This window comes from Canis lupus, chromosome 30, assembly GCF_048164855.1.
Source record: "Canis lupus baileyi chromosome 30, mCanLup2.hap1, whole genome shotgun sequence".
Classification (NCBI taxonomy): domain Eukaryota; kingdom Metazoa; phylum Chordata; class Mammalia; order Carnivora; family Canidae; genus Canis; species Canis lupus.
In genome coordinates, this window is record NC_132867.1 from 4760563 (window position 1) to 4786294 (window position 25732).

The window sequence follows — 25732 nt, forward strand, 5'->3', positions numbered from 1 at the left end:
ATAGACTTTATAAGCATAAAAATTATTATAAAAAGTCACTTATTAATAATTGCTAATATTTATTGAGAGTTTATGGCACGCCTGGCATTTTTCTAAGTGAAACAAGCAATGTCTTCATTTTATGGATAAGATAAACTGAGACATTAAAAGGTGAAGGTAATAGTCAATCATTACATAGCTGCTAAAGTGTAAAGCTTGAGTTCAAGACCAAACAGTTTGGCTCCAGAATCTACCTACATGCTGAATCATTATTCTGTACTTTTCAACTCAAGTAAAAATATTAAAAAATTAGCAAACAAAGATGTGAAAAAAAGAAAAATAAGGCTTTCTATTATCCGGAGATAAATAGATTTGAGTATTATTTCTTAATAGCATGTTTTCTAGATTTGTATCTTTTTCTTAAAACACATTCTATCAAACAGTATATATAAAAAAAAAAATCCTTGGCTTAAGTGAAGGGGAGGTCCAATGAATGAATGAGACTAACAAATATCCTGGCCTGGCCTTCCGCTATGTTTTCCTCTATTACTTTAATGTGATTAGATTTTTCTTTTTTTGATAGTTTTTAAATTATGCTACAATATTCATTAGTATCTAAGCAGTTATAAAGAAACTCTAGAAACATAATGAACATGGCAGCTTACAACATCAAAAGGAATTTTTAAGGTTCCAAAATAACAAAACACAAAACGAACAAAAATTTCTGGACAAGGGGCACCTGGGTGGCTCAGTCAGTTAAGCGTCTCCCTTTGGTTCAGGTCATGATACTGGGGTCCTGGGATCAAGCCTTGCCTCTAGCCCCCTGCTTAGCAGGGAGTCGGCTTCTTCTCCCTCTGTCCCTACCCCCAGCTCACGCTCTCTCTCTCATTCACTTTCTATCTCGAATAAATAAATAAGTAATAATCTTGAAAATAAAAAAAATTTCAAAACCAAAAATTTCTGGACAAGAGAAAGAGTAAAAACTTAAAATTATTAAGAAATGCACAAAATAAAAGATCAATGTATTTAGCTCATACCTAAAATATTATGTATGTCAGTGTCCAATATAAATTTAAAAGACAAATAAGAAATTAGGAAAATTTTAATCATAAAATGAAAACACTAAAAGTTATTATTCTTAATATATTTTGAAATACAAACTGATAATAAAACAAAAAGATATTAAATAGGGGGTGAAATATACTGTTTGCTAATTCACAAAATGATAAATACAAATAGGTCCTATAGGTATAAAATATAGCATATTAGGAATAAAATGCAAATTATATTAATAAGATGGCATTGTCTTAACAGACTAATGTTTAGCCTAAGTATTTACTCTTTATTACTGACATTGAGAATACAAGAAAATTGTCAGTTTCGCTCTACTGGTGCTTTTGTAAAATTGTAGAATAGCATCAGTCATATTTTAAGAATGTCTTTACAGATGACAATCTATCTCTCATTGTCTACAAATGTCTGACTGCTTCCAGTGCAAATCAATCCAGTCAAAAGTGTGTGCACCAGGAACAATAGCTGGTGAGACACATCAAGAGCCATGGCCAATTAAACTATTTCTCTCATAAATATAGACTGAGTAGCAGCAAGATAATCTTTTTGCCTGGCTAAAAGCTTAAGGCATGATCTGGAGATAGATGGAGAATCCGCCAGGCTGCTTTGCAGAGATAGACCCAAAATAGTGACAACACCAAATGTTGACAAGGATGTGGAGCAACAGAAACTGTCATTCATTTCTAGTGGGAATATGAAATGGTATAGCCACATTGGGGAACTGGTAGTTTCCTTTTTTGTTTTTAAAGATTTTATTTATTTATTCATGAGAGACACAGAGAGAGAGAGAGAGAGAGAGAGAGGCAGAGACATAGGCAGAGGGAGAAGCAGGCTCCCTATGGGGAACTTGATGTGGGACTCAATCCCAGGATCCAGAGATCACACCCTGAACCAAAGGCAGATGCTCAATTGCTGAGCCACCCAGGGATCCCAGAAAACTGGTAGTTTTTTACAAAACTAACCATACACCTATCATGAAATCTTATAGTCACAGGCCTTGGTATTTACCCAAAGGGATTGAAAACTTACATCTACACAAAAATCTGCACACAAATGTTTTTAGCATCCTTATTCATAATTGACAAGACTTGGAAGCAACAAGATGTCCTTCAGTAAGTGCATGGGTAAGTCAGGTATGGTGCGTCCAGATAATGGACTATTATTCAGCACTGAAAAGAAATGAGCTATCAAGTCATGACAGACCTGGAGGACTCTTAAATGCCTATTATCAAAGTGAAAGATGCCAATCTGAAAAGGCTACATATGATGAAGTTCAAACTATATGACACTCTGGAAAAGGCAAAACTATGTAGACAATGAAAAGGTAAGTGGTACCAGAAGCTCAGGTCATGATCCTAGGGTCCTGGGATCGAGTGCGCAATGGGAAGGCTGCTTGAGGATTTCTCTCCCTCTCCCTCTGTTCCTTTCCCCATTTGTGTGCTCTCTTACTCTCTCTCAAATAAATAAATAAATAAATCTAAAAAAGGGGGGTGCAGGCAGTACCAGGTGTTAGAAGGGAGGTTATGAATAGGCGGAGCACAGAAGATTTGTAGGGCAGTGAAACTTTTCCGTACTTTTCTGTTATTACAATGGTAGAGTCAAGTCGTGATACATTTGTCAAAACCCATTGAATATATTAGAAGACTGAACTGTAATATAAACTGACTTCAGCTGATAATTCTGTGTCAGGGTAGACTCATCAATTGTAACAAATGCAGCGCTCTGGTGGGTGATTTTGATAGTGGGAAGGACCGTGCATGGGGCAGGGGGTTTATGAGAACGCTCAGGACTCTCTGTCCAGTTTTGCCATGAACATAAAACTACTCTCAAAACAAAAGTTTTTTTAAAAAACAATTTGGGAATTTTTTTAGGAACTTCAGTAAGTCAATCGGAGTAGGACAATCATTATACGGTTTCACTCATACGGGGAATATAAGAAATAGTGAAAGGGATTATAGGGGAAAGGAGGGGAAATGAGTGGGAAAAATTAGAGAGGGAGACAAGCCATGAGAGACTCCTAACTCTGGGAAATGAACAAAGGGATAATGGAAGGGGAGGTGGGCAGGGGGATGGGGTGACTGGGTGACAGGCACTGAGGGGGGCACTTGGCAGGATGAGCCCTGAGTGTCATACTATATGTTGGCAAATCGAACTCCAATAAAAAAATATATATATAAAAAAATAAAAAAAATAAAAGTCTTATAAGACAAATTCAGTAATCCCACTTCTAAGAATCTATCCTACAGGAGGATATTTAGATTATATTGTAAAATACAGATTATATTGTGAAAAATGCATTGTGTAAAAATTTTGGAGAAAAACATTCATTGCATTGTTATTTATAAAAGTAAAAAGCAAAAGGTGATATAAACACCCAACAATAGGGATCCCTGGGTGGCGCAGCGGTTTGGCGCCTGCCTTTGGCCCAGGGCGTGATCCCGGAGACCCGGGAACGAATCCCACATCGGGCTCCCGGTGCATGGAGCCTGCTTCTCCCTCTGCCTATGTCTCTGCCTCTCTCTCTCTCTCTCTGTGTGACTATCATAAATAAATAAAAATTAAAAAAAAAACACCCAACAATAAAGAAATGGTCAAATTGTAATAGATCCATACAACTCAATATTATGCAAAATCACAATTGTTTACAAAACTGATTTAAAAACCTGATGAATTAACAGTTGATAGTACTAAGTGAGAAGGCTGTAGTGGAAATGTCTATTTTCTGGCTTCATGCAATTTTAACTGGGGCATTCTGGTTTGCATTTCACAGCCCAAACAGTTAAAAATTTAAAAACTTTTATTAAAGAAATGATGTCAAAGATTCAACTGTAGTATTTTAGATAGTATGACAAACTGCTGGGAAAGCTTTTTGTTTTGTTCAGGGAGATTTTACAGTGCTCCTCATTATCTACCACTGTGTTGATATACTTTATCAGCATATTCCAAGGACTCTTATCATTTAGCTTATTTTTAGAAATATTCAATCTCCAATATGTTTATTTTTATTTAATTTTTTAAATAAATTATCTTTATAAAGACATTAAAGCCCCCCCCTTTTTTTTGCTTACATAGCCTGAAAATTTCATAAATTCTGTCAGAATAAAATAAATATTTTTGATTACCTGTAACCTTCTTCTCTCATTTAAAGAAAATTAATAGAGTTTAAAAGATACAGGATTTAGGGGATGCCTGGGTGGCTCAGCAGTTGAGCGTCTGCCTTTGGCTCAGGGCATGATCCCGGGGTCCTGGGATGGAGTCCCACTTCCAGCTCCCTGCAAGAAGCCTGCTTCTCCCTCTGCCTGTGTCTCTGTCTTTCTTTCTGTGTGTCTCTTACGAATAAATAAATAAAATTAAATCTTTAAAAAAAAAAAGATACAGAATTCAGAATGAAAAAATATGTCACTATCACAATAAATAATTTTCAAGCAGTATCTAATGATTTGGGTAACCTTACATCTTCCTACAAAATATCAACTGGTTATTAGCAAAACACTTGAGTTGCAAGTTTTTTAAAAAAGTATTCTTATCAATATAAACATTAGATTTAGCACAAAAAACGAACTTCAAATTATCTTGAAACATTCTGTAATACAAAATTTCAAAAAATCTAATGAAGCATGGCCTTGTTTATGTCAATAATCTCTATGCCTCTTGGTTTACTTCTGTCTGCTATATTATCCCTAGCATACATTCTGAAAATAGTATTGCATTCCCTCATTTATTTGTAGAAATCATGATCATTGAACTTCATGCTAATATATTTATCTTTGAATGAACTGTTTGTGGTATATGTGTGTGTGTGTGTGTGTGTATACATATATTTTTTCATGCTTACATAATGTCAGTATTTTCACGTGGAAGGTTTACAAACCCCAGTGCTACTGTGGTTACTGCAGGCTCTGGAGCAGAATGGTCAAGATCAGGGGCTCTGGAACAAGCATAGTGAGGATGGGATGGTAAATAACACACAGATGTGAGATTTGCATGACATGAACTGTAGAAAGTGCCTAGAACAGTGTCCAATAAGGGCTTCTTACTAAGCCCATAGTTAGAATGAATTAAGTGTTCATGCTTAATGAGTAAATTGAAATCAAGGGAAAGAGACTGTCATTCATGTTTGTCTTCTCTACACAGTACTACAATTTTATTCAATATTTTTCTATTTTCTATTTAGAGCATACAAATCAGTTTACATAATTTTTCAAAATTGCATTGTTGAGTCTGAATCAATAGGTGGCAATACATTCATTGTCGTATTTAGTCTTCTATGCTCTTTCAATTTAAACTTCTAGTTTTTAAAAAGTTTTTGTAGTGTTTCTGTTGTTTTACAGATCTAATAAGAAGTTATCAAAAAGAATCTCCTATATAAAAATCTGTTATTGTATTAGTAACAAAAAGACACCTAGCACTTTTCAATTCATTTTGAGATTATTTCTTGGTGGGACATTTATTTCTAAAGTTCCTGAATCTTTTCTAAAGTTCTCAAAGTCTCGGATTTCTCCCTCTCCCTCCACCTGCACCCCAGAACCAGGTTCCCTCTTGGGCATGGATTATGCTTGGGCGAGAAGGAAGGCAGTTCGGTTAGATAAAGCAATACCCCTGGGAAAAGACGATTAACATGTATAAAGGGATTTCCCGCGGTATAAGCGCCAGCACGCGCTCCCGGCGGCGGCCCTCCTGATGTGTCTGCGCAGGCAGCGCTGGACCGGCCCTTTGAAGCGGGGATAGAGTAACACTGACCCGGGCAGCAGCAGTTCTCCTCAGCCCTCTCGTGGGAATGAGCTGCCAACCCTTTACTTCGGCTGACACCTTTCTACCCCTGAATTCTGAGGCTTCTGCAGCCCTGCCTCTGATCATGCACCCCGGCGCGGCCGAGTGCCTCCCAGGCTCCAACCACGCCACCAACGTGGTGTCCACAGGTACCGGGGCCACACCTGTCTGCGCGGTCAGGGGCCTACAGATTGCAGAGCTGATGCCTGGAATCTGGCTACTGTAGGATCCCTTTGCGTCTCTTAGTTTCTCCTTCATTTTAATTCGTTTTAAGTTAAACAGTAAGGATATTGAAAAAGCCAGGCAACCTAAGACATTTTTGAAGAGTATTATTAAGAGTGGACATTTTAATTGTCGATTTTATTATAAAATCACTCTTCAACAAAGGTAAACCGTGAGTCTGAGTGTTTTTGATCCCAAAACCATCTTTATGTAAACATTTAGGTAGGGATAAGGAACAAAACTAAAGAAATGGACTGAGCAATTTAGTGTTTAAAAGGTGTTACTTCTTTATCTTCTTTAAAGATTTATTTGTATTACCACGCCTAAGAATAGCCATATACCTCATAGTAAACACAACTGAATGATTCCCAATACCAGCAACAAGGGATTTCAAAGAATAATATAATTAAATGATTTTAACAGACATTTTTAGCATAATTCAAAAATCAAAAATCAAAGCTAGAAGCAGTATGTAGCATTTAGAACCCACAAAGTGGGTTAAAATATCTTAAAACTGAGTTCTGAAGAGAGTACAATCTCTCTAGCCAAGTTTTAATATTTTCTTATGTGACTTTCTAACATATAAGTTAAGCTTGAAAATTTGAATATGTTGTCTTAGATGCAGTCAAAGAGGTATGTGTTGCTAATGCATCCATTACAGGGTAACAAAGTTTTTTAAAGTAGCTTTATGAATAGACAAAGCCATGAGTTGAGTAAATTTCTTTCATATGTAAGTTTGGGATTAATCTGCAGCTGAATTTTTAAAATCTAGAGTGTATATCTGGATTTTGGTGAAATTATTAATATAGAGGTTTTGTTTTGTTTTGTTTTGTTTTTCATCTATTAAAGATTCTCATAATTTAAATAAAAAGACAATAGTGGAAGTTTCCCAAACATATTTTTTAGAAAATATAATACAGTATTTTAACCAAAAATACGTTATAAATAAACTTAAACAATGATCACGTAACTAACTATATATTTAAATAACAGATTTCTCTATTTTTAATATGTATTTAAATAATAGGCATTTAAATATATGATAATAGCATTGATTTTATAAATTTTCCATCAAATGATACTATACTAGGTAAGAAACTATAATCATTGTTTATAATGAGAAGAACATTTGGGTTTATTTGTTTAATTTTAGATTGCATAGTAAGATTTTTACATGTAATCATTATAATATAAAATATCATTATAATGTAAAATGACTTCAGTTCTTTCTACATGTTAATTATAAAATGGAAATTGTGCAGATATTCTAAAATATTGAAGATTTATCAATAGTAAGAGAAAATATTTTGCTTCTGAAGTGACCACATGTCTTTAATTACTGGATTGTATCTCAATGTTTTCAAAGGATTCTTTTTTTTTTTTTTATGATAGTCACAGAGAGAGAGAGGCAGAGACACAGGCAGAGGGAGAAGCAGGCTCCATGCATCGGGAGCCCGATGTGGGATTCGATCCCGGGTCTCCAGGATCGTGCCCTGGGCCAAAGGCAGGTGCCAAACCACTGCGCCACCCAGGGATCCCTTTTCAAAGGATTCTAATTCTCTATTTTATAATATCTCAAATGAGAAAGTAAAATACATAGAGAAACAGTCCTTTTATTGTCAACACCTAAACTCTTATTCAACTTGGTGATTCATGTTTAAAGCCTGATAAAAATTTAGTGATGTAAATTTACTTTCATTATTATGAAATTGATTCCACAAGGCAAGTAACTATTTGTGAATGGTTATATTTATATATGAGGTACAACCTTTATAGATTTCAAGTCATTCAGCAATCATTTATTTTTAACCAGCTTTATTATTGGAATTGTTGAACTGATTGTTTGCATGCAGAAAACCTATCACTTCTTGGTTTCAGCATCAACATTCACACATCATACATTGTCACAGGTTTTCCATAAACCTCTGAATTTAGTGGGATTTTTACGATTGTATCCATTTATAGGCTAGTTGCTTGGCCATTTTCTCTTTGATGGAAGAAATTTGTTAGGAGAATAAGCAGAAGTAAAGACTGTCAAGAGTTGATTTCTGTATTCATTCTTCCAGAGAAAAACCACATATAATACCATATTACAAAAGAATTTAAATTGATTATTCCTCTAGTCACTTTATTGTAATGTCTATATGGGATGGAACCTACGAGAAGTTTGCAACTCCCAAGTGGCCAACAGCCAAACTGGTCAGTTACCCCTTCACAGAGCACAGCATAGTTAATGAGTCCTATCATCCACACTGATGATTTAGGATCTGATTACTTGAGACAAACTTTGATTTCTGCTTTTAACCTATGTATATCAGAGAATTTCCCCCAAATGAAAACAAATTACTGCCATATAACTTTAAGAATCTTATAAATGTGTATTTTTGCAATGAAATGAATGTGTCTTGAATCCTCATACATTTTCTTATCAGTCCCGTCTATTTTGTTTTTGATCCAAACTCCTAAATGTTTGCATGCATATTTCTTGGTGACAATGGGAAACACAGCAACAGGACTTCATTATTCTGTTCCTTCCTGTCATTATGGAAACCAGCCATCTACCTATGGAGTTATGGCAGGTAAGAAAAATTGTCTGCATATATGAGATTGAGTATGGGGACACTTAGAACCTATTTCTTGGATCTGAGGGAATCTTGACCAGAGCGTATCATGAAATTCTCATCTCCTAACCTTAGAAATCATTGGTAAATCCCTGTGTTCCCTGATACGGAGTGCCTTCAGAGACCATAATGGTTAAAACTTGATTGCCCCTGTTCTATATAACCCTGAACTTCTGTGCTTAACTCTTTTGTTTGCTTTGTATGATTTTTACTTCTAATTGACTACTACCAAACTGCTGATTGTCACTTGATGTTATTGGTGGGCTCAATCCAGTAATATTACAGTAGTGACTAACCTAATGTGGTAATTTAAATTTAAACATAAATTAGCTAAATAAGGCCAGATTTAAAATTGAGTTCTTCAGCTGCACTACTAGCCCTATTTCAAGTGCTTAATAGCCTCATGTGGCTATCAAAGCAAACATCACAGATTTATAAAACATCCCCTCACTGCGATATTTCTTCTGGACATTTGGTCCATAAATATAAATAAGACATTGAAAGTCAAGATAAGTTGTAGTGGCTTTAGTGATAGTCATTTGTAGTTTTGGCATCTCTAAGCTATTGTTAGTCTTAAATGAGATTGAAGAGTTGAAGTTACTTATGTTTCTTCTCTGGATAAATAAAGCATCACTAGATCAAGGTTAACTATTTATTGATGCTTGGATGAAAGCAGTGATAACACATTCCTTAAGGAAGAGGAAAATCTGACCTAATCTTCATAATGAAACTTACGGCTTAATTTTAGGATATGGCCAGAAAAAAGATTTTGATGGTTTAATAAAGTACACAATTTTGTTCACATATTTTTTAGCTATTTTTGATCTTTTATATTCATTTTTGTAGTAGGGAGAGAAATCTTATGAATGACAATAAACTACTGGGGCTCTATGTGAGAAAATGAGTGTGTGTGTGTTAGAAAGAGAAAGAGTGACAGAGTGGGGGGAGAGAAGCTTTAATAAAGGAATCATATTCTAACTGCTGTGTCTTCTTGTCATCCATCATAAGTGATGGAAAAAAACCATGGATTTATGACTATAAATTTGAAGTAAAATTGAACAAAAAATTTAGTTCACTGCTATTTAATTTCTCCATAATTTTCAGTTTGAGACTAACACTTAAATCTTAAAATAAAATATTCCAATAAAATAAAATAAAATAAAATATTTCAGAACAAATTAGCTTCACTTAGAATCTATCAAGTAGCATTCTGAATAAACTAGAATCCTTACATTTATGGTAAAATGAAGACTGATGTGTCCTTAGTGATTACCTGTATGTTCTAATAACTCTTTAATAATTATAAAAGAGGGACAACCATATTTTCCCCTTTGAAAACTGATCATTTATGATACATATATTTAAGTTAATCAGCACTCATGGTTAATGAGAACAGTCCTTGTTGATGGTAAATGACTTTCATTATAAAAATAGTAAAAGGTACATTTAGCCACTAGAGTTCAGGCAGTATGCCCTGCATGGCCCAAACCCATTTTGATTATGAAGATAGGAAATGACAAGCACATGGCCATGTGCTGCTGTCTCTTGGAGGAGAGTCCTTGCTGTTCATTCACAGCGATTCTCACAAACCCAGGTCCAACTTTAGGCACCTTCTATAACCAACAGGCAGCAATGGATTGAGGTTAGCACAAAGATAACATCAGCCACAGACCAAATACCTTTTTTTTTTTTCTTTTAGAAAGGGAGAGACACACACACAGAGAGAGAGAGAGAGAGAGAGAGAGAGAAGTAGGGTAGAGGCAGAGGGAGAGGGAGAGTGAGAGAGAGAATCTTGAGCAGGAACCATGCCCACGAGTGCGGAGCCTGACATGAGGCTCTATCTCAACTCTGAGATCATAACCTGAGCCAAAATCAAGAGTTGGATGCATAACTGACTGAACCACCTAGTTGCCCCCAACCCAAATACTTCAAGATGGTTTTTGCTACCACCTCCCTCCCCACCAGATCGAGGCCACTGGCTACTGGCCTAGTGGATCTGCGGCTGGCCTGACAATTCTAACGTGTTTCTCATTTCTGGGCCCAGGTTCACAATGAGAGTCCATAGGCAGCTCAGGCTGTGTTGCCTATTGCCCTCAGCTGTAGTTGAAAAGGAGTGTCCCCCAGAAAAGCCCCTTAAAATGATCCAAAGCCTGGGTTAGTCACATGAGTAGCAAAATGATATCATGATTTGAATGTATCACCATAGTCTTAAAAGTAAATAGTAAATATATGTTGTCACTGAAAGAAAAACTCACCATAGCCAGCATAGACATTATACTGGAGTATTTTTTGAGAGTGATATGCTTTATTGTTAGAATGTCACTATTTTGACATATGTTTAGTATGAGTATTTGCATCATAGCAAATTAAACCTCAGAGAATCTGAACTCTCCTGTCTTTATCCCCAGAGAAGCTACATAAATTGAGTTATAAAACACAGGGATTCAAATATAAGAGAGCAAAGGCATAAAATACACAAGAGAAACTGGTTATGTCAGAATTTTCTGAGAAGTCTCAAGGCATTCATCAAATCAGCCTCTTCCACACAATTCACAGGAGCATCTTATCATCTACAACAAAGACAGGTTCATTGTCATATATGCCACATGAAAGGAAAGATGGAGAAAGACCTATATTTCAAAGCATACAAAATTGCTTTATTTTAATGTGGCAATCTTATAGCTCATATTCTGATGCTTACCTTTAGTTTGAGCATTTCATTAAATTAATAACCCACTGAAAGGGAAGAGCTGTAGCTACTACTTTGTTAAGATTGGTGGAGAGGACTTGGTAATTACCAGATGAATCCATGGTGCCTTGTGGGCCAGATGTAGGCACACCAAAAAGAATGACTGACAGAGAGGAATGAATCAGCCATGCCATGAACTAATTACAAACCTTGTTCTAGTTACTTAACCCATCCTAGTTTCTGTCTCATATCTGGGTTGGGGTGAGTGCTAGCACTGTTCAATTGTGGTAGATTTGTACCAACTCGACTTGTTTTTCCTATGATCTTCTCTTGAGATACACTTGTACCTAAATGCCTTCTATCCTTCCTTCCTGAGAATTCAGATAATTCAACAGCCTACAGCAAATTAAAAATGCCCTTCAAAATCTCTTCTAGAAAAACATGACATTAAAAAAAAAAAAAACCCTCAAACCTCTAATTCTTGAGTATCTGAAATTGTTCCTGCTCCCAAGCTTCTGAGGCTGTGTGAAGCCAAGAAACATGTTCCACAGGCTGCCCCCGCTGCCCACCAGGCCTGGGGACGGCACAGCAGCCATGTGGCAATGAGTCTTAGACTCAACAAGGTCATATTATATGACGGCCAAACCCAGGTGAGGTGTGAAAGTCCCTATTTAAAAATTAATTTGAGGGACGCCCGGGTGCCTCAACATTTGAGCATCTGCCTTTGGGTCAGGGTGTGATCCTGGAGTCCTGGGATCAAGTCCCGCATCGGGCTCCCCAAAAGGAGCCTGCCTCTCCCTCTGCTGGACGGAGATATACTTCGGGGCTCTGGATGCTGTGCGGATCCTTCCCAGCTCCTTAGCCGCGTGGCTCTTTAGGCTGACGGGCACTTGGCTTGGTCCATGTTTGGGGAGCGGTTCATGGGATCTCTGCTGCTCAGGACTCCCTGCTGCTTTTATCTTCTTCTCCCCACCCCCCCTAATAATCAGTGCTTTGGAAAGATTTTAAAAATATCTTGCTATGTATACCAGTCACTCTCCACTCTCCCCCAGTTACAGGACCCCATGGTAGGTTGTCGGGCGTACCTGTGACTGTCCTGAATTCCTGTTTCAGGTTCGCTCCAGGAAAACCGTGTCTGAGTGGATAACTCTGCATGTAGTCACATCATGAAAAATGCAAACATTATCATACATTGTGTTTTCCTTTTTGCTTTGGATGCCGAACCTTTGAATATGATATCCCCTGTGCTCTTTTCATAGACTCATGTTCAATTTTTTCTTTTTTTTTAAAGATTTTATTTATTTATTAATGAGAGACACAGAGAGAGGCAGAGACAGAAGCAGGCTCCATGCAGGGAACCTGACGTGGGACTCTATCCCAGGTCTCCAGGATCATGCCCTGGGCTGAAGGCGGCGCCAAACCACTGAGCCAGTCCTGGGCTGCCCTGGACTTCAATTTTAACTGTATAGTTGATTCATGTAGCACCCAAGGGAGGTTATTTCCTTTTACTTCAATTTTTTAAATTTTAAATTGTGAATAAAAAATATTCTTTCTACCTCACTTACATAAGGCTAAGAAGATGACAAATGTGAATGGAACACAACACAAAGTATGACATGAGATTTGTACTGATGTGTGACTATGGCCAGCAAGAAAAATTGAAAATAATGACTAAGATTGCTAACAAATTCAGAACTTACGGTTTATCATATAAAAGATATGTAACAAATTACTCATGGAAAATAAAAATCTGACATAGGTTAACGTGCCATACATTAAAGGTGCAAAATCAAATAGCAGCCTACACATACATATACAGTGAGGTATTACTCAGCCTTAAATAATGAAATGGGGGTGTCTGGGTGGCTTAGTGGGTTAAGTGTTCAACTCTTGATTTCAGCTCAGGTCATGATTTCAGGGTTGGGAGATCAAGCCCCACATTGGGCTCCTCACTGGACATGCAGCCTGCTTAAGATTCTCTCTCTCTCCCTTTGCCCCTCCTCCCCATCTCTAAAAAAAGAAAACTGAGAAGGCCATTTGTGACAACATGAATGGAGCTAGAGGGTGTTATGCTGAGTGAAATAAGTCAGAGAAAGGCAAATACCATATGAGTTTGTGAATATGTAGAATCTAAAAAACAAAACCATGAGTGAAGTAGAAACAGACCCATTAATTCAAAGAACTGATGGTTGCCAAAGGAAAGTGCGTAGAGAAATAGGCAAAATGGGCGAAAGGGAGAGGGAGATACAGGCTCCGGTTATGGAATGGACGTCACAGGGATGAAAGGTACAGCAAGGGGACCACAGTCATTGGTATCTTAAGAGCATCACCTGTAGTGATGGATGGTGGCTGTACTTAGAGCAAGCACAGCATAATGTCTAAAGGTGTCCAATCACTGTGCCGTGCACCTGAAACTAATGTGACATTGTGTATCTATTATACTTCAGTTAAAAAATACATGGTAAGAGAAAAAAAAAAACCCAGCAGCCTATTTTTTTTCTCACTGCTTTTACTCTTAGAGTATTTCTTCTTTAAGTGTCTTAAAGGACATTTGGTATTTTTGGATGATGAAAGATTTTTCATTTATCTAACATCCAACTCTGAGAGCCTAAGTGAAAATAAAGTCTTGAGATAAATGCTAAGTAAATGCTAAAATAAACGTGATCAGTATTCTTTCACTGTAGGTGAGTCTTTTCTTTTACTTCAACTCACAGAAATCCAAAACTAATAGAAAGCTAAAAATAACACCCCAAACTAATAAACCTTTTTAAAAATGAACTATATAGTAAATTAAAAATTGATACAACTGCTTTTAAATATGCTATCTGGTCTGATCAATATACAACCCACTAAAGCATAAAATGGATGATTAACTTTAAAAAGTAAAACTGGTAATTTAGGTTTATAAAAGCAGCACGGATTTTTTTTTTAGACAGGAACAATTTCTTTCAAATATTTTTCAAAGCAGCTAACTTTATTTTATGCTATTTTGTTTAAACCCTCACTTTTATATTTGTTTTGCTTCAAAAAAGAATATAGCCCACTGGAGAGGGGTAGACTTTATAATTACACATTGTCATATAAGTAATACAAGTCAACAATTTGCTGACTTAATACTATTCTTTAGTCATTACATATTGATATTTTAATGTAAGATTTATATATTCTGGAAAACTATATTATTACTCATGTCTTTGATTTGTGAATGTATTTATAGAGAAATAATAGGAAGCATAAACTTGATATATTTTTCCAGTGTTTTCAAGAATGATTATAGCAAACATTCAATAGCAATTTATTTTTAGTTTAAATATTTATTTATAATCATAAGAAAAATGATTAATCACCAAATATTTTATTTATATCAAAATGTCTTGGTTATACAAGTGTCATTTAATATAAATCGGAGTGAAATCTCTACCAATAAAAACGTGATGTACTGATGAGGAAAACAGAAGTAATGTGTGGAAATTTGGCTTATGCTACCTTTTCACCCATGCTCCCCAACTGAGGCACTCTCCTTTCCTAGTAAAGGATGAAATCTGGTCACAGTTTTTTAAAAAACAGATCTTTTAGTCTTTTGTGTGATTTTTCATTTAACTCAATTGATCTAATGCTTTAACATTTACAGGTGAATGCCCATCATCTATGGAATTGCACCCTTCCTTGCCACTTATTTTTCTTCTTAAATAATAATCAAGAAATTATTGTATTATATCGTATACTTTTCAAGAAATCTTGATGCTGACTTTTTTTTTAATTTTTTTTTAATTTTTTTATTTATTTATGATAGTCACAGAGAGAGAGAGAGAGAGAGGCGGAGACACAGGCAGAGGGAGAAGCAGGCTCCATGCACCAGGAGCCCGATGTGGGACTCGATCCCGGATCTCCAGGATCGCGCCCTGGGCCAAAGGCAGGCGCCAAACCGCTGCGCCACCCAGGGATCCCTTTTTTTTTTTTTTTTTAATCTTCAGTGCTCCTCCTTTGCTCTTAGGTTCAAGCCTGTGCATACCCGCAGAGCCAGCAAGGCCCACTTTGGTGGTTTTTTTTTTTTTTTCTAGATTTATTTATTCATGAAAGACAGAGAGAGAGAGAGAGAGAGAGGCAGAGACACAGGCAGAGGGAGAAGCAGGCTCCCCGCAGGAAGCCCCATGCGGGACTCGGGACTCGATCCTGCGACCCCGGGGTCACGCCCTGGGCGGAAGGCAGAGACTCAACCACTGAGCCACCCCGGCGTCCCTTGATGCTGACTTTTCACAGAACTTTAAAAATTATCTTTGGTCTACTCACTCCTTAAATCTATGTAATCCTATTAATGTATTTTATGTTCTCATAATTTTCTTTTTACCTGCCTTTGTTAAATTAAAAAAAAAAAGACCTGATTATTTCCCCTTTGAAGCCAGTTTTATTTCGCTGATGAAGTAGTGGGGCTTCTTAGTATCGTAAAGTCAGTTTTCCGCCCCTAAGAAAACTTGCCAGCAGAGCGTTTAAGCATATGCCTTGATGATGATAAACGTCCTGGATGGCCTGACGGAACCACGAAAACAGAGATGGAAACACGCCCCCGGGTTTAGTTGGACCAGGAGGTGATTCACAGAAAAGTGTGTCTTTTAAGAGAAAAACGAAATCACGGACAGCACGCTTCTGGGAGAATTTGCTTCTTTGTTTTGAAGGCTTTGCGGTTCCCCGCTCTTCCCCTCGGGCTTCAGTTTTGTTTCCATTGCTCGGTGGAGGCGGGCGGGGGCGGGGGCGGGGGCGGGGGCGGGGGGCGGCCTTGCTCCGCGGCCTCCTCTCCTGCGGCTGCGCGGCTCGGCGGTGACCACGACAGCCTTGTCCTTCGCTCTCCCGGTTGCTCACAGGTGGCCTGACCCCGTGTCTCTACAAGTTCCCGGAGCACGGCCTGGGCCCCGGCTTCCCCGCCGCGCACCAGCCGCTCCTCGCGGAGGGCCCCGCGGTCGCCGACTTCAAGCAGGAGCTCAGGCGGAGGAGCAAACTGGCTGAGGAGCCCGTAGACACGGAGTCTCCAGAAATCCGAGAGCTCGAGAAGTTCGCCAACGAATTCAAAGTGAGGAGAATCAAGCTAGGTAGGCGCCTGCGGGGCCGGGCGCTCGGCGCGGCGGGCTGGGCTGGGCCGGGCCGGGCCGGGCTCCGCGAGCGGGGGGGACGCGGCTTCCCCGGCCCCGACGCCGACTGCGTCAGCGCGCTCGTCCTTTCCGCAGCTTGCCTCGCCCGAGGTCGGCCTTGACGCCTCAGCCTGCTCCCCCGAGGTCGGCCTTGACGCCTCAGCCTGCTCCCCCGAGGTCGGCCTTGACGCCTCAGCCTGCTCCCCCGAGGTCGGCCTTGACCCCTCAGCCTGCTCCCCCGAGGTCGGCCTTGACGCCTCAGCTTGCCTCGCCCGAGGTCGGCCTTGACGCCTCAGCTTGCCTCGCCCGAGGTCGGCCTTGACGCCTCAGCCTGCTCCCCCGAGGTCGGCCTTGACCCCACAGCCTGCTCCCCCGAGGTCGGCCTTGACCCCACAGCCTGCTCCCCCGAGGTCGGCCTTGACCCCTCAGCTTGCCTCCCCCGAGGTCGGCCTTGACGCCTCAGCTTGCTCCCCCGAGGTCGGCCTTGACCCCACAGCCTGCTCCCCCGAGGTCGGCCTTGACCCCACAGCCTGCTCCCCCGAGGTCGGCCTTGACCCCACAGCCTGCTCCCCCGAGGTCGGCCTTGACCCCTCAGCTTGCCTCCCCCGAGGTCGGCCTTGACGCCTCAGCTTGCTCCCCCGAGGTCGGCCTTGACCCCACAGCCTGCTCCCCCGAGGTCGGCCTTGACCCCACAGCTTGCTCCCCCGAGGTCGGCCTTGACCCCACAGCCTGCTCCCCCGAGGTCGGCCTTGACCCCACAGCCTGCTCCCCCGAGGTCGGCCTTGACCCCACAGCCTGCTCCCCCGAGGTCGGCCTTGACCCCTCAGCTTGCCTCCCCCGAGGTCGGCCTTGACGCCTCAGCTTGCTCCCCCGAGGTCGGCCTTGACGCCTCAGCTTGCCTCGCCCGAGGTCGGCCTTGACGCCTCAGCTTGCTCCCCCGAGGTCGGCCTTGACCCCACAGCTTGCTCCCCCGAGGTCGGCCTTGACCCCACAGCCTGCTCCCCCGAGGTCGGCCTTGACCCCTCAGCCTGCTCCCCCGAGGTCGGCCTTGACGCCTCAGCTTGCTCCCCCGAGGTCGGCCTTGACGCCTCAGCTTGCCTCGCCCGAGGTCGGCCTTGACGCCTCAGCCTGCTCCCCCGAGGTCGGCCTTGACGCCTCAGCTTGCCTCGCCCGAGGTCGGCCTTGACGCCTCAGCTTGCTCCCCCGAGGTCGGCCTTGACCCCACAGCCTGCTCCCCCGAGGTCGGCCTTGACCCCACAGCCTGCTCCCCCGAGGTCGGCCTTGACCCCTCAGCTTGCCTCCCCCGAGGTCGGCCTTGACGCCTCAGCTTGCTCCCCCGAGGTCGGCCTTGACCCCACAGCCTGCTCCCCCGAGGTCGGCCTTGACCCCACAGCCTGCTCCCCCGAGGTCGGCCTTGACCCCACAGCCTGCTCCCCCGAGGTCGGCCTTGACCCCTCAGCTTGCCTCCCCCGAGGTCGGCCTTGACGCCTCAGCTTGCTCCCCCGAGGTCGGCCTTGACCCCACAGCCTGCTCCCCCGAGGTCGGCCTTGACCCCACAGCTTGCTCCCCCGAGGTCGGCCTTGACCCCACAGCCTGCTCCCCCGAGGTCGGCCTTGACCCCACAGCCTGCTCCCCCGAGGTCGGCCTTGACCCCACAGCCTGCTCCCCCGAGGTCGGCCTTGACCCCTCAGCTTGCCTCCCCCGAGGTCGGCCTTGACGCCTCAGCTTGCTCCCCCGAGGTCGGCCTTGACCCCACAGCCTGCTCCCCCGAGGTCGGCCTTGACCCCACAGCTTGCTCCCCCGAGGTCGGCCTTGACCCCACAGCCTGCTCCCCCGAGGTCGGCCTTGACCCCTCAGCCTGCTCCCCCGAGGTCGGCCTTGACCCCACAGCTTGCTCCCCCGAGGTCGGCCTTGACCCCACAGCCTGCTCCCCCGAGGTCGGCCTTGACCCCACAGCCTGCTCCCCCGAGGTCGGCCTTGACCCCACAGCCTGCTCCCCCGAGGTCGGCCTTGACCCCTCAGCTTGCCTCCCCCGAGGTCGGCCTTGACGCCTCAGCCTGCTCCCCCGAGGTCGGCCTTGACGCCTCAGCTTGCCTCCCCCGAGGTCGGCCTTGACCCCGCAGCCTGCTCCCCCGAGGTCGGCCTTGACGCCCTAGCTCCCCCTCTTGATTCGGCCTTTGGAATAGACGGGCGGTTCGGTGAGGCGCTGCTGGGGCGAAGGGGCGGAGGCGCCCTCCCCGCCGCCCGGGCCCGTGTCCCGCCGGAGACGCCTTCTGCGTTTCGGCCAACACGTGTATTCCTTGGCGCAGACGTTTATTTGACCGTTTGTGTTAGAGAGCTTTCCGTTCTGACTTTTGGGAGCTTTGCTTTCTCTCACTTTCTGTGAATGAGTCCATCAAACTCCAATTTATGAATATATTGTTTAGTCCCCTACTGAATTCAGGTTATCACCAAACTTCGTGGATTTTTAAGGTTTTGTTTATTTATTTGAGAGGGAGAGTGAGTGAGAGAGCACAGTGAAGGCAGAGGCAGAGGCACAGGGAGATGCAGGCTCCGCGCTGAGCAGGGAGCCCAACGTGGGGCTTGATCCCAGGACCCGGGTCACGACCTGAGCCACAGGCGGACTCAACCAACGGAGCCCCCCAGGCGCCTTCCAATCTCACAGTGTTAAAAATTATCTTACAACGACTCGCTTTTCAAACGTCATCTCGTACCTATGTAAATACATACGTAGGACAAATGTTAGAAGCACAATTTCTTGATTAAAGTGCATGTGTATTTATGATTTTGTCAAATTGGTCTATATAGAGGTGCCAAATTTTACCACAGGTGTCTTTTGGCAAACTCCTTAGAATATTATCTTTAATGAAAGCAGTTTGTTCTTTATCCGTTTTTATTTTTCCTTAAAGGCATATCCTCAGCCCTTAGAACACTGGAAGCACATAGAATAAGTAAATACTTGAAAGGAAACTATGGATTAAAGTTTTGGATCTTTGCAAATCACATAGGTAAAAATGGTTGGTCCCCATGGAATTTTTGTTTTTAAAAGAGGGGAAGAGTAAAAGAGCATGGTCGGGGGAGGGGCAGAGGAAGAGGAAGAGAGGGAATCTTAAGGCTTCACACTCAGGGCCAACCCCCACACAGGGCTCCATCTCATGACCCTGAGATCGTGACTTGAGCCCAAATCAAGAGTCCTTGGGGCCCCTGGGTGGCTCAGTGGTTGAGGGTCTGCCTTTGACTCAGGTCATTTCCCCTGGTCCTGGGATCGAGTCCCAGGGGCTCCTGGCAGGGAGCTTGCTTGTCCCTCTGCCTGTGTCTCTGCCTCTGTGCTCTGAGTGTTTGTCTCGTGAATAATAAATAAAATTTCTAAAATAAAAAAAAAAAATCAAGAGTCTGAAGTTTAACTGAGCCACCCAGGTGCCTCAGTGACTTCATTTTAAATTTATGAGTGAAGACTGAAAAGTTGTTACTTCGTGTGTTTTATAGTCATTGTAATTCTTTGTGAACTGTCTGCTCAAAACCTTGGCACACTTTCTATTCAGTAGTGTTTTTAACATAAAATAACTATGATAATTAACCTTGATTTAAATTCATGAAGTAGCATATCTTTTAAATGGACTGAAAATGTAGTTCTATCCTCTGCACTTGTGGAATGAACCACAGGTAATTTTGTAATGATATTTATTGATAGGCATCATATGTGACCACTTGACGCATACAGACATATATATATAACTTTAGGCCCTGAATTAATATGAGGTTACTATTTGTAATAAACACAGCGGTAGACATCTTTATAACAACCATTTTCAGTTTGCTATTTATATTGCTATATTTCAAATTCCACGTTGACGGCCAATATCAGCTTGTACTCTAAAAATGTTTTAGGACAATCAATGAAGATCTCTGGCCTGAAGACAGAAGCATTACCAAATGATATAATGAATGTGCTCAGAAATACACGTAAAATATTGGGTGATCAGTCTCGTAATAAACATTTTTTTAGGGAAAGTCAGCATGATTCTTAGTTTTATTTTATTTGGTGCCATTTAACAATATAGTTGATTTTGTACTCTTACAGTTGAGATGAAAATATTTATATCATCATATAACATGCATCATATTTAATGTACCATATTGTTTAGCATATATCATCAGATATTTAATAATAATAAAGAGAGCAAGAATTTGTGTCTTATAAAGTGTTTATGACACATCTATCCAATTTCACTGCATATTGTGAATGGTGGCTATTCCTGTCTAAATTCTTTTGACTTCTAGGAGAAATTAACCAGCAGTATTTTTTGAAGTACTGGACAAGTCTACACTGAACTTACTAAATAATTCTAAATTGCCAATGAATATATGCTCAAAAGCAATATTTAATAGTTAACAAAGAAAGACACAAAGATTTCTGTGATCACAGGCCACAATGAATGCTTCTTGAATAGCTGAAGCTAACGGGTCCTTCCTGTCCTTTCACAGGATACACCCAAACCAACGTGGGGGAAGCCCTGGCAGCTGTGCATGGCTCTGAATTCAGTCAAACGACTATCTGCCGATTTGAAAACCTGCAGCTCAGCTTTAAAAATGCATGCAAACTAAAAGCAATCTTATCTAAATGGCTGGAGGAAGCTGAGCAAGTGATCACAGGCCACAATGAATGCTTCTTGAATAGCTGAAGCTAACGGGTCCTTCCTGTCCTTTCACAGGATACACCCAAACCAACGTGGGGGAAGCCCTGGCAGCTGTGCATGGCTCTGAATTCAGTCAAACGACTATCTGCCGATTTGAAAACCTGCAGCTCAGCTTTAAAAATGCATGCAAACTAAAAGCAATCTTATCTAAATGGCTGGAGGAAGCTGAGCAAGTGGGAGGTACTGAAGTTGTCGCTCTGAAGTTCTGTGATGTTTTAACTTGAAAGCAGTGACTTCCACTGGTAGGATTTAGGCTAAAGCAGAGAGGTTTGAGGTTTAGTTGGGTTTTGTTTTTCTCTTTCAGATGAAAAAGAAATGTGTTTCATAATACTGAAAGAGGAAGGCTAATGCAAGTATAGAAATAAGTTTACTGAGAAGTTAAATATAGTAAGAGAAGCAGCTAGATAAGGACAGCTTTCTGGATAATGCGGCAGAGGCGTTAAGTGGTGAAATATTTTAACACATCCAAATTTTCTGGCTTTGTGCATACTGTAGTAAATGTACATGAATTTTTATAAACTGATATTACTGTAACCAGAGCATTGGTGCACACCAGTCTTCCAAGTAAGTACATAAGCAATTGCTAACGTAATAAAATCATCTACTCATACTAGCGTTAAGGCTGGATAAAGAACAAGGTATGAAAACATTTAAATCAAGTGTTCCAGGAAAAGTGTGATCGGGATATCATTTATAGACAAGCTTTTTGCAAAATCAATATTTCCGCATTAACATTTTTATCTTGGTCTTATACTGTAAAATAATGTAGAATGCAAAAACTTAAAACAAAAATGTATAGCGAGTTTATTTTGCATTGTTTTAGAAAGAAAATTTGAAACTCAAATCTGATAGTTTTTTTAAAACCACTTTGATTTTATAATTACTTCTCTATTCCCCATTACAGCTTTATACAATGAAAAAGTGGGAGCAAATGAAAGAAAAAGGAAGCGAAGAACAACTATAAGGTATTCTTTTGAGATATCAAAACGTACAGAGGAGATGGAATATATACATATATACAAATGGAAGAGCATTTGAGGGTAATAGAGGTACAACATAGCACATAAATGTATGGTGAATAGAGCCAACTGAAAAAACAAGATTGGTGAAAAAGCATAATTTAATAATTCGTTAGTGAGAAATGGTGAGCTAGTAATTTTTAACATTTGATAGAAAAGTAGGTTATTTAAGTCAAGAACACTCCTCAAGTTTTAGATAAAACAGAAATTAAGCAATCACTTCTACAAAGAGTGACCATTTCTGCTGTCCTTTTAGATATGTCTTGTTCTGGCAATTTGGTATCTAGGTTATTAAAAAATAGCAAAACTAGTTATCAGTGTATCAAAGTCCAATGTGATTTCTTGCACTTCAAACTGGCAAGATTGTTGGGTTATCTTTTGGTAATTTGCGTGAAAATTATGAAGGAAATGCTAAAATACAGCTTTTGTTTCAGTCGATGCGTTCACTGAATATTTCTTCTATTGTCAACCACAAATGATTCCTGAGGGACCCAGAAATGCCCGCACAAGTGTTCATTTCCTTTTCAGGAAGTCAGCGCCCTCTAGTGGCACAGAGTGGGGTACACATAGAAAGCCTAGGACACCTTTCTTCCTGGGATCCACTCACCATACCCTGCGTAAAACAAGCGTCTAAATATTCCACTGACTGCACATTTATCTTTGTTGAAGCTTTGGGGGTGTTTTCAGAATCTTTAAGCAATATTTTCATGTTAATATTAGTTTAATTTTGATCTGCTAAAACATCATGAAAACACCATAATCTCACCCTTCTGTACCTGTACCCCTCCCCTCAGTATTGCTGCTAAGGATGCTCTGGAGAGACACTTTGGAGAACAGAATAAACCTTCCTCTCAAGAGATCATGCGAATGGCTGAAGAACTGAATCTTGAAAAAGAAGTAGTAAGAGTTTGGTTTTGCAATCGAAGGCAGAGAGAAAAACGGGTGAAAACAAGTCTGAATCAGAGTTTATTTACTATTTCTAAGGAGCATCTTGAATGCAGATAAAATTTACTGTTGTATGGCAGTGAGTTTTTCTATTTTTCATCCCTTTCTCTTCTCCAACAAAAAAACCCCCAGAAATTAGTTATTTGGCTGGCTTCAAAAATCATTTTTATATCAGTAACTTTTGCAGAGGCTTTTCTACTTTTTTTTTCTTAAAGAATACAATTTAAATATTGACAAACTATTTTCATTAAAGTAATTCTTTTCAGAAGCCAAACGGTACATTTTTAAGCCAAAGATACCAACAGGATTAAAACAGTGATTCCCTCTCAATCTCTCTTCCTCTTGCTCTATCTACAGACACACACACACATATACACAGTGTGCACATGGATCTTCTAGTTTAAGATTTCTTTTCCAAAGGCTGTTTATTAGCTTTTTAACATTTCATTGATAATGCCAAATAAAGAATATCACTGTAGAAGATACAATCAGAAAACTGATTTAACCGACATCCTGCTTGCCATCAGCTATAATAGTTTGTTGGAACTAAATAGTTTGCACTTAAGAGCAAGATGTGCCTTTGAATTACATTAGTGCATTTAGGAATAAATCTTAGAGGCGACATTTTTATCTTTTATTCTTCCCACAGATTTAGCTTTTTTGATGTTTATTGACAGACAATATGCATTATGGATTCTTGAACCCTAAACTACCACAGTGCAGGAATGATTATCTGGCCTGTTTGCTGTTTGCTGTTGTTTATGCCTGGGAAAGTGTTTGCTCCTGGTGGGCATGCAGTCTTAGTTAAATGAACAAAGGACTGTGCTGTTAACAATTGCTACTTACTACTTGAAGGGTGCCTAACTTAGTAAGTCTCACAACCCAGAAAATCATCCGGGATCCTATCAAAAAGGACGATCACTTTGGTTTAATTGGTTAGATTATGATTTATTGTTGATGAAAAAGTTTGACCATGAGTATTTAAACTTGGAGAATTATATCCAGGGAACATATTTATTTAACTAATAAGGCATTTCTTTGAAATTTGCAAGTAGAAGCAAACTATAACGTGGTATCAATCTAAGAGAACTTTTTTTTGCATTTAAAATACATAAATTTGCTGGCACTGTGTTTGTAACTTATTTTACATAACAGAAGTGAAAACAATTAGACCAAATTTCATTACTGATTTAGAATGCTTACTAAATAAATTATACTGTCCTGTTTTAGCTTTCTGTGAGATTAATAAAGACCAAGAATTATACAGGTCATAATCTCTATAGATCATAGGTGTTTATGCATGCATAATCACCATTAATTGGATGGCTAGAAACTTTGATATATTAATATAAAGAGATCGTTTGCAGTAGCTTAATCACCTATGCTTAAGTACACATCTAGCACCCAGGAGAGGTTGAACAAAATATACAAAGACTTTTATTATCCAAGAGTAAATTCCAAATTATTCAGCCATGTAGATATATAAATTCCTTCTCTGTAATTAATTCACCTGCTTACTACATACACTAATTGGGAAGTGATCCTTCAGTTTGCAAAAGGGAGGGATAGGATGTGTAGTTGTACAGATATACATTTATTTACATACGCAAAATGCACATATGCGTATCTGAAAGTTGCAAAGAGAAACAAAGTATAATGCACAATAAATATTTGAATAGTGACTTTTTTCCACTTTAAATATGAATCTGCTAGGAACATTTAGTCTTTCTACAACAAAAATAAGCATGTACATATGCTAATATCATCATCACATAGACACGATCATCATCCTATCATTCATTCCATAAGGTCATTCCAGTTTAGATACAACTAACATTAGGAAGTTATTTTTCTCCCTAAAAGGAATTATTTTGAATCCTTAATTTTGAAATAGCAAATCTTTAGTTATTTACAACTTAATTGTAAATGCACTGGTATTTACTATTAACTTATTTGTATTGAGTTTTTTGAGACTATTTATTCTAACTACATTTATTTTAGTAGATATAGATTGAAGTTTTTATAAAAATAGAAAATATTGTTTAGAATCCTAAACTGCAATTAAACAAGTGACGAATGTAATTTTCTGTGCAAATGTGGGACTAACTTGGGAATAAATGGTAAAGTTGACTTTAGCCACAGTCTTTCCACCTTATGTCCTTGTGAACCTTGACACTCATTCACGCATTTACTTTTCCATCTCTAATGGTGGAAAGATTAATCTAGTAAAAAATATTTTGCATGTTCGGGGATGGGAGCGGTGTGTCTGTGTGCAGCTGCACTCAAGCTCTGGGGAGGATGGGGAAGTAGAGTAAGAGTAATGTATGTTGTGTGGTGTTCCAACAATGAGAGGGTCTTCAATCAGACTTCACAATCCCCAGGCTTCCTCTAAGGTGAATTCAATCCAATTGACTCTTGAACTAAGTTTAGAAGAATGGTCTTAATGGGATTCAATTTCTACAGAGAGGAAATTAGAAAGTTGATCAGCTTTTCTGCAGCTTCAAAAACCTATTCCTGCAGAATAATGGCATCAAAGAAGAAAGTCATCATAGATCTCTGGACACACTCTGTTTTAACATGGGAATATCTAAAATAG

General features: G+C 40.2%; 1 protein-coding gene across 1 annotated transcript; it reads left to right on the top strand.

The window, feature by feature from the left end:
* The first annotated feature begins 5726 nt into the window (after positions 1 to 5726).
* On the top strand, positions 5727 to 25271 carry POU1F1 (POU class 1 homeobox 1). The gene is made up of 6 exons (XM_072806505.1): positions 5727 to 5969; positions 8550 to 8621; positions 16212 to 16436; positions 21188 to 21352; positions 22077 to 22137; positions 22986 to 25271. The coding sequence occupies exons 1-6, from the start codon at positions 5828 to 5830 to the stop codon at positions 23194 to 23196; spliced, it is 876 nt and encodes a 291-aa protein (XP_072662606.1). The 5' UTR covers positions 5727 to 5827; the 3' UTR covers positions 23197 to 25271.
* Positions 25272 to 25732: the final 461 nt, after the last annotated feature.

Bases quoted from the DNA above. Each gene is read 5' to 3' on its own strand.
- POU1F1 (XM_072806505.1), top strand. From the start codon at position 5,828: ATGAGCTGCCAACCCTTTACTTCGGCTGACACCTTTCTACCCCTGAAT. The intron at 8,622-16,211 runs GTAAGAAAAATT...GGTTGCTCACAG, and splicing joins TACCTATGGAGTTATGGCAG to GTGGCCTGACCCCGTGTCTC. The intron at 21,353-22,076 runs GTACTGAAGTTG...TCCCCATTACAG, and splicing joins GGAAGCTGAGCAAGTGGGAG to CTTTATACAATGAAAAAGTG.